We start from the raw sequence: 9,972 nt of genomic DNA, 5'->3' as shown, positions 1-9,972 counted from the left end.
TATGCATTCAAGAGCCCCATTTACCACATACGTATCACACAGGAGACGTCTGTGCCAGCCGCTTGACACGGCAGTTCCCCTACTGGTCAAACTACTGTTCTTAGTGAAAGGTCGTGATTTGCTGATTGGTTAAAAGTTCCATCCATTTTACCTGTTAGCTCACATCCTGCCCAGGACAATGAGAAGGTCGGCAGCCAAAAGGTTTTCGAGGCGTGGTTTTATTAGTTACAATAGAAAACCTGTTGTCTTCTCCTCTGTGCTGGGAATGACGAATGATCTGGCACAGGCTACAAAACCTTCAACAGGTCAAGGCTGGTGGTCGTTGGTGTGGATTAAGGGGAGGGGAGGGGAGGTGTGTGTGTGTTTGTTTTTTTTTTCATGGGATGTGAAACACAGTTGTATTAGACAGATATGTATGATGTCTTCCGCTAGACAGAGTAGGTTAGACACAAAGACAGATGGTGAGCGATAAAGAAAGATGACCAGATGGATCTATGCATGTCGGGATGACTGGTTGCCATAGTTTATGCTTTTAGGACTATACAATGTGATCAAGCAGTTCTGGTGAAATAAAAAAAAAAAAAAAGACCAAAGGTTGGTAAGCTTAACCAGAACCCCAAGATGGCTCTTCAGCACATAAAAGGAAGTTTACCTGCCATGCTTGTTTTACGATATTGTGTTTTTTAGTGTTTTTTGAGAATTTCTCCAAAGTTGAAAATACATAATTCAGAGGGCTGATAACAATTCCGTGCATTATGTGATTCCAAAGCATCGCACTTTCAGGTATCATTATCAAAATGTGAAATTATTCCAAAAGCATCAAAGATAGCAAGTGGGGATCTCTTCGAGGTCCATGCTGCTCAGCAATGCAGAAGATGAGAGCAGCCATCTTAATAATTTAAACATGTCTTCCAGTCTATACTTGAATGGCCATGATGGAGCGATAGTCTCCTGGTTGGCTACTTTGTGCCGTCAGTGATGCTGGCATGAGAGATGAGCAGAGACCTATGCTCCCTTGATACATCAATATAGGAGAAATGAAGGCAAATATAAAGTGACTGCGTGCTTCCTTGGCCGCTTAATTAACCGTCTGTGTGTCTCTCCCCCTCTGGATGCGTCTCATGTCTCGAAGTATTTGTAGATCTGGGCCATGTACTGCATGACACTTTGCCAGTCCGGTCGGTCTGTGAAGAGCATCTGGTTCAGCTCCTACGAGGGGTAAAAAACAGGAGAGAGGAATTGTAAGCAAAGGAGAGGCAGACATGGCACTGTTAGGGCTCACATGGAAGTAAAGTGCTCCATTCTTACGATGACTTTCACAACATAACACTTCATAGATGGAGAAAGGATAGGGGAGCGAGGCGTGGGTAAGTGAATATCTGGATAGTCAAATCAACGAGGACAAGGCAGATAACAGGAATGGATGAGACCTTGACAGTGTGATGAACTATCAGACCCTATCTACCACATGATGTAGAATCAATCACCCATGGAAAGAAGGTAGGCATCAAAACATCCAGGTGTAGTTCTCACCCAGCTTCACTCTAGTCCATGCTTATGCACAACTACGTTTGTTGTGACATGATTTGAACACTTGACTGGTCAGCAAGTACAACATTAAAACAAATCCTACCTAAGGTACACTGAAAGCCTGAGCTCTTCCAGGTGCACAGTGATATGCATTAGTGTAAGAGTCTACCTCTTCTTCATTTCCATGTTGAAGCATGACCCAATTAGAGTACCTCTGTGGTCATCACATACATCCCAAACACTTCTCACAAGGTCTCCCAACAACACACAATGATTTGTATGAAAGTATGCCACAATCTATCACCCCTCTGCACAGTGCTCCACTTTTCACTTAAAAGCAGCCTCATGTGACACAAAACCACCACCTCTTTCGTCATCCTGCGGAAGACCAAAACACACCTCACCTATTCTACACTATAAACCCGCAATTTGCCAGTCACAAGCAATTATGGCATATGCAACCGTACAGGACTATCGCTCATTTCTCTACACTACATGCTTAAGCGCACCTACATGTGACAGAATAATAGCACCCCTCGTCATCACACACAATACCAAAATACTACCCACACAGGCCAGACAATAAACTTATCAAGCACAACCAGTAGAGTAGCGTGTTATGCATACATCAGAATGCACTTTGAGTGCTCTCAGATGTATGAGGCGGTATTCAAGCAACAAATCATTACATGAGTCAAACAAAACACTACGAAGTTAACAATTGCTGCATGGGTACTTCAGAGCAGCGTTATTGTAAATAATGACCAGAAATCATGTACAATATTGGAGTGTACGAGTTATGGGCGCATCATATGGAATCGGTGCAGACTGGTTCATCAGTGCAAGAGCAGCGTACGAGATTGCACATTTATGATAAACACAAGTAAAAAGATATTTTTCCACTGAAGGCCTTGCATCCACTTTGTATTGCTGGCGGCCCGCAACTCTTCCACGCTTAATACAGAACAAAGGAAGTGAACTCAGGAATAAAGGAAATGAATTCCAAGCTACGGGCTTCTTTTTAACAGAGTTAGGCTTACTGTGGTGACTGACGGTCTGTCATCAAGAGTTAGCCCTGAGTTTTCATGTCAAACATCAGAATTCAGGTGGCCTTTCAGGCTGTGGGCATTAACCCCCGTTCAATGGTATCAGTGTACCTGTACCAGTTTGAAAACGTCCTACAAAGCCCTCAAACATTCAGAGCTAGTAAAGTGCATTTCCATGAGATGTTGTGTGATGTGATTCTGGATGGAGAAGATGAGGTGACTGTGATAGCCGAATTGAAGGATGAAGAAGTTGTCCAATGTGATGGCTTGATTGAGGATGTTGAAGATATGGTCTATTGTGATGGCCGAACTTAAGGATGAAAAAGAGGTGGTTCAGTGTGATTGAGGGTTGAAGAAGATGTTGTCCAATGTGATAGCTTGACTGAGGATGAAGAAGATATGGTCCAGTGTGAGAGCCAGATAAAGGGAAGAAGATATGTTCCAGTGTGATTGTCTGATTGCGGGAGGAATATGATATGGTGCATTGTGATGGCCTAAGGGACGAAGAACGTGATCCAGTGAGATGGCCTGACTGAGGGATGAAGATAATGTGGTCCATGGCGATGGCCAGATTAAGGGATGAAGACCGGATAGGGAGGAAGAAGAATTTGATACTGCTACGCACAATGGAAGATAATGCTATCTACATAGCAGCACTGCTCTCTAGAGTGCACACTCACGATCTCAGGGAAGACCCTGAGATTGAGACCTAGCGCCAAAGTTCAGGATCTAAGTTCAGCTCTTGCCCATGTCCTGGGTAATTAATGTATGGACTGAAACACAGCTGGCAACATGTCATTTATGCGCCAGCAGCCAGTCCTGGCCATTTAATCAACAGCATTTTAAATGATGACTGACATTTGCTTATAATGGCAAAAGAAAAACTAAAAATCCCATCACGGTAAATGTCGCATGAGTGCATGTGGCAGCCACGTCGGAATGCTAATTTCTGTTCTGTTGTTAAATCGCAGGGTTTCAGGTTAGAGTGAGCCCTAATCACCAGGGACATATAAAAACAAAGATTGTTGAACGAAGCCTCCTGTTCGCCAGCTACACACTTCGTATTGCAGGACATATCCTTCAAATTGACATTTACGCTCTCTCAAAGGGAACATAGTTTGAGGAGTCAGTTATCTACCACGCTGACCCACCCTGCGCTGTGCCACAGGCCTACTTTCATACTCTCTGATTGTATTCCACTCATCTTTTTTCTTAAAGTTAATTAGGTCTCGCAGTGGCGTTTTCTGTATTTCTTGTCACACACAGCTTCATGCGGTTTTGTTTTCTTTTCTAAGTGTTCCGTAGAAAATATAATGTAAGCAACTTTGTAAAAGACAGCATAAACGCTTTGTATATTTACTGCAGAGAAATGTTGCGTTTTGTACCCTAACAGACTTGTGCAGATGTTCACGTAACATTGCGTGCTTTGCTCGCAGTGCCCTGGGCCCCATTTCCATTTAAAATTCACCAAGAATGTTTTTTTTTCTCAAAGCAAAAACACAAACGTTTTTAAAACTGAACACCAAAAACAATAGTTAGTTCAAAAAAATGTGCAAAGTTAATGTAAAGAAGTGTGTTTCGTTCTCTTTAAAGTAAAACCCCTGAAAGTATGAGGAGAGAAGTATTTGAAAGTTATTACTGATTCTCTTTTCGGAACTGTTGAAATTGCTTCACTGCCAATGAGGTGGTCTCTCTCAGGAGCTTTGCTTGTTAGCAATACTGTCTATGTTGTCTTCGTATGGTTGCTCTGAGGTCCAGCATATATGGTACTTATTCACTAGAACTACTGTAATGTGTTTCATTTTGCCTACTTCTTGGATACATAGCCAAGGATGATTTTAAAAAAGAGTTAAGGCCATGGCTGCGCTGCTTGGTGCTAGTCTGGCATATGAGAATGTCACATGAGGTAAACTGGGAGACTGGTGGCCATTCTTCACTTATGTCACCTAGAACTGAGGAGGTCCTGACCCAAAACACACATCTCTACTTTTGCAACAGACTGTGTATTGTGGTTATGGTTAGGCCTTGTGAAAGATGTGTTTCTCCATTTTGAAGTCAACTGTTTGTTTTCATACATGAGTTTCTCATACAGGTGTAATTCTTGCAACTATTCCCGGCTACACGCTGGGAAGCAAATGATGACCGAATACAACATCAGCTTTGTGAGACTAATGCTCCTGTTTGGAATATATTTATATTAAGTTTTCCTTCATTCACCTTCTCTGTTTTCTACTTATCATTATAACTGATATTAATTTGCTATATACTACAAAATGTATCAAACATATATAAGGTAAAACCAGTGTAGTCTATTGGCTTTTCAGAACCTTTTGTGGGGGTAGGATGTGTATACACATCTCTAACATGGCTGCTGTAGTCTCAGTACTGGCAAGAAGGGCCTCTGAGGCACCGGTCTCTTTTCTCCACTCGGTAACCTCATGAGGAGTTCATGTGGCTCTTCAGGGCTTAAAGGAATCTACTAATGGCTTCCAAAGAATCATTTCACATGCAGCACAGGGAGAAAAATGGCCGATCTGAGTTGACTGAGGGAAAGGTTTTGGGACTCTTTCTCTATGAGATGAGATGATAGAAGGGAAGACTCTGGTGTGGACGGGCTAATTGCTCTAGAGCTTGAAGGCTTCTGTGGAGAAACGGTTGTCTACCGTTCCTACACATTTGAAAGGAGGATGAGGAGGACAATAGAATGCAATTGGTAAAGTCCAAAGGGAGTATATGAGGTGTTTGTTCTTCAGGGGAATGGAGGCAGTTCTCATCAAGCATGTCTGAGGTTGATGTTTTGAATTAAAGTATAGCCATCACTGGGAACCAGTGACGAATTTGAAGGAAGGAATTGACTGGGTTTCTTTTGTTATGGCCAGTGATAAGCCACATTTTGAACTCTGGAGAATATCCATGAAGAAATCAGGTATGACAACATAATCGTAATACAGTTTGAAGGTAACAAGTAAGTATTCATTGCATGAAGGTCAGAGGCATTACATAGGAGACATCCTCTCAGTTGTCATAACTAATAGAAAGACCGCCAGGTGACCGAAGCAATATGATCTGACACTCTGTATTCATCATGATGTTAGATAACAATGGTGCAGCGTAAATTTACCTGATGTCACAACTTTGACTGATATGTACAAATAACATTTCATATAATGTAGGTTTTAACTTTATTAATATAAAATGATGGACTTGAATTCAGAAACAAAGTGCATTGACTGTAGAACTAGGAAATCATATATAATGTGTGTCTTAACATAATAAATGCAGTCATTTGAAATGACTTAGAAACCATCCTTACGTTATTGAAATGTATTAACTCCAACAACGAGAAGTAATCATGGAAATGTGTGTACTAATGCATTCACTTTGAATTTAAATTGTAGTTCCTGGCAACATTTACACTTGTGTATTCAAAAAGTTAATTGATTTTCCTAAAATATGTAACCTGAAATTAATTTGAACTTATGGAATGACATTTTCATTGTTTTGCAGTTACATATGCACAATGACACACATTTAAAATGTGTGTAATTGCACTCTACGTTTAAGTTGACTAAAGTAGGCCTGAATTTCTCTCAACATGAGGAAACTGTTTTCCATTTCTGCTTGCATGTCTTTTCTTTGTAGGTGCCTTCACATGAAATGCTAGTTTGGAAACAGATGTACCATTGTGTTAGAAGTAGAGAGTCTGGGAAAAAGATTGATGGAAGAACATGGAGGGACTGAGTGTGAGCTGACAGTCCCTTAGTAAGAAATTGTTGCAAGCAATGTCTAGATGACCAAGAACGATTTTGTTCTCAGGACTGGTCTGGGAGAAAGCACAGATGTTGCAACTTGCAACGTGAGACTGAAGGAGTAAATGGAGTTTCTGATGGCACAATTATCAGTCTTGCAGCTTGATTTCAGACATATTTTTTCTTAGAGACTGAGAGTTACAGACCTCAGACGTTTGCCCTTGTCCTTATGCTTTATGGAGTGTGGCTTTAGCTAACACATTTCCTGAGTCTAAGAAGACTCTTGACCCTGCTTCTGAAATGCAAGGGCATATTTTCCTTTTTTTCCTCGAATTTCCCTGACTTTTTGAGATCCCCCCCCCCCACGTTTATAATTTCTGATTAATTTAGGTCCCGAGTCATATGACCTTAGACATTACTCATGCTTAGGAGAGAAAATTGAAGATTGTTCTCTGAACACCAAATCTTATTGCTAATTTTCTGTACTGCTGTAACTGAACACCTTGTACGCCTTTTGCTGATGCATCTAAACTTCTTCGGGAGATCTGTTTATCCTGTTGGGATTTCGTATCTTCGCAGCATGTTTATGAGATTGGTTTATATTAACCTGACTGTTTACTTGTAATAAAATCCTGATTCATGGACCTCATTGTGTAGCCTAGTGTGTTACTTTGTTAACTGGGAACTGTTGGTGATTAATGCAAACTCTCTTCACTCTTGGTTCGATAAGAAAGGTACATCGGAAAACCAATATTTTTGGAACGGTGGGAGCGCAAAGGGCCCAGCGTTCCATCAGATATATTTATACAGTGGTTATGACAGCAATGGGGTGGGTAAACGAGGAGAGGGAGGTTAGTGTTCAAAACAGGAAAATGATGGGGCCTCCACATCTCACCATTCACTACTAAATGAAATCTTTGCTTTTTGCAATGAGCTACAACTGATTGTGAAAGCAGAACACCTTGATGTAGATCTAGGATTTATCAATGTAGGAAGTGAAGGTACTTAGATGTGGCTACTGAGCAGTTTCTTGAATAATGAAGGGCATGCACATGTGAAGGAGTTGGGCTTAAGACATGGGCCTCCTGAAAATACACATGTAATGGTGGAGACCCGGAGGAACACGTCTCTTTTGATTAATTCTTCCTGGCTACTTAGAGAAGCTCAGAACAAGTTAAGAGCAAGAATGCTAATGCCGGTGCCCTTCTGCCATCCTTGAAAAGACAATGTACTAGAGAGGCAGAGGAGAACGAATCAGGACCTGAAATTGATATATTGTATTGTATTGGTTAATTTATAGAGCGCATTCCGGCAAAAGCATCGAAGCGCTAATCAAACCGAGAGCTAGGGGAAAAGCACAAGCTACCAACAGGAATACCTATTGAGCAAAGAGCCAGGTTTTAAGGCTTTTCCTAAAGGTAAAATGAGTCGCCCTTTGTCGGAGTGTAAAAGGCAGAGTGTTCCAGAGCCTCGCCGCTTCCACCGTAAAGGCACGGTCGACCCACCTAGCCTTGTTACAACCGTGATCATATATTTGAAAGAAGATCTCAGATATCTAGTCGGTTGATAAAATTGCAGAGCAGACTTCAAATAGTCACAGCCGTCCAACTGTAAGGCTCTATGAGTAAGACAGAGTGTCTTGAAAATAATTCTCTTTTTAATCGGTAACGAATGGAGAGATATCAAACAGACTCTAGCTGATGCGGACTGGGGGCAATTCAAAATGAGGCGTGCTGCCGTATTCTGAATAGACTGAAGTTTGTCAAGGGATGTTTTGTTTGCATTTAGCAGCAGCGCGTTACAGTAGTCAAGTCTTGAGGTAACTAACGCCAGCACAACCAGCCGCCTTAAGTCATCCTCTAGAAGGTGTAAGATGTTCTTGAGCGTTTTTAATATCCAAAAACAGACCTTTACTGTATGATTAATCTCTAACTTGAAAGAGAGGGTGTCGTCGAAAATGATGCCTACGTTTTTAGCAGAGGGCATGGGAGAAGGACAACCCCCCACAAACCAGGGGCCACCAACTGTTGTTCCAGGGAGAATTATTGCGCCCAAATCACATAATCACTGTCTTGTCCCCATTGAGTTTAAGTCAATTATTGGCCATCCAGTTGTTGATTGCTGTCATGCCGCATTGGAATTTCTCCTTTGTGTCCTCCCAGTTATGTGAAACGGGTACAATCATCTGCGTATCATCTGCATAAGAGACAATCTGGAAGCCAAAGGAGCGTACCAGGTTCGCCAGAGACGCCATATATAAATTGAGAAGCGACGGACTGATGGAGGACCCCTGTGGAACTCCACACGGAAGATGAAAAGGGGAAGCACGATGGTCGCCACAGGCCACTGTGATTGTTCTATCCGTGAGAAAGGAGCTGAGTAACTTCCAAGCCTTCCCTCTCACTCCGGCCTGGGACAAACGATTAAGCAGAATGGTAGGAGAAATAGTGTCAAATACTGCCGACAGGTCCAACAGAACTAGAATCGTACCTTATCCCAAATCCCCTCTTCGGCGGATAATATCTGAAGTAGAAATGAATGCCGTTTCCGTGCTGTGAGCACCACGAAAACCGTGCTGTGACGGGTCCAGTTTACCATTCCCTTGAAGGAATTCGGCAAGCTCCTGATTAAGATGTTTTTCTAACATTTTGGCCAAACACAGCAATAATGAGATCGGGCGAAGATTTGTAAGGTCAGCAGCATCTTTTCCCGTTTTTTTAATGAGAGGAATAACTGTGGACTGTTTCCAGACAGCCAGGAAATTCCATTGCCGAAGGATTTCTGCGAACACTGGCTCCAAAGCAGCGGCCACCAGTGAAGGGGCTAACTTTAAGATGCGTGTCAGACAAGGATCCGTAGGTAAACCTGATTTCACTGCCATAAGAGAGTCAAGGATTCTATTGGCAGAAAGGGGTCGGAAGCAGTCTAGTGAGTTAAGTGACTCTGCATGGAAAAAGGGCAATTCACCCTCTAAATCAAGAGAGGGGGGACTGAAGTCCATCAGCAATTTGGTAATTTTATTATTAAAAAAGTCCACCACCAATTGACAGTATTGCAGAGAATTTTCTAAAGGGGAGAATCCTGGGCTCGTCGTAGAAGACGTCAAGGCACGAACTGTATTAAACAATTCTTTAGAGGAGTTCAAAGCCCCTCCAATCACTTTGGAAAAATACAATGTTTTAGCTAACTTAATGGCCACTTTATACTTCCCAAGGGCTTCCCTGAGTTTTCCTCTTTCTAATTGGGTTTTATTTAGTAGCCATTTACGCTCCTGCCTGCGATAGGTTCTTTGTAAATCTTTCAACTCCTCCGAGTACCAAGGTGCAGACTGAGCATGTCGGGCTTTAGTAATTACTACAGACTGTGGTGCAAGCGCATCAATGGCCCTTTTCAGACCCCGGTCAAAAATCTCAAGATGTGAGCCTCCTACTGACTTCGCCTGGTCCCAACCTGCTTTCAGTGCTGGTGGAAAATTGGTCTTATTAATTTTGTGCCATGGCCTTTTTAGGACGGTGCTTGGAGGCAATTTCGAAGCAGGGGGCTGCCAAGATAACTTAATGGATAGTAAAAAGTGGTCTGACCAATCTACCTCCCTGTTATCATTTCTAGAGATCAAATCTGATCTAATAAAGATAGCATCCAGCGTA

At 42.1% G+C, this 9,972-nt stretch overlaps 1 protein-coding gene across 2 annotated transcripts in view; it reads right to left on the bottom strand.

The window, feature by feature from the left end:
• Positions 1-202: 202 nt before the first annotated feature.
• Positions 203-9,972, bottom strand: part of SPECC1 (sperm antigen with calponin homology and coiled-coil domains 1) — a 956,149-nt gene continuing 946,379 nt past the window's right edge. For both annotated transcript variants that reach the window (XM_069226282.1, XM_069226283.1), the window contains one exon: positions 203-1,209. In XM_069226282.1, coding sequence (XP_069082383.1) covers positions 1,120-1,209 — 90 coding nt within the window. In that variant the 3' untranslated portion in view covers positions 203-1,119. The remainder of the gene's footprint in view (positions 1,210-9,972) is intronic.

The sequence above is a fragment of the Pleurodeles waltl genome, chromosome 3_1 (assembly GCF_031143425.1).
Source record: "Pleurodeles waltl isolate 20211129_DDA chromosome 3_1, aPleWal1.hap1.20221129, whole genome shotgun sequence".
Classification (NCBI taxonomy): domain Eukaryota; kingdom Metazoa; phylum Chordata; class Amphibia; order Caudata; family Salamandridae; genus Pleurodeles; species Pleurodeles waltl.
This window is presented reverse-complemented; position numbering and strand designations above follow the sequence as displayed.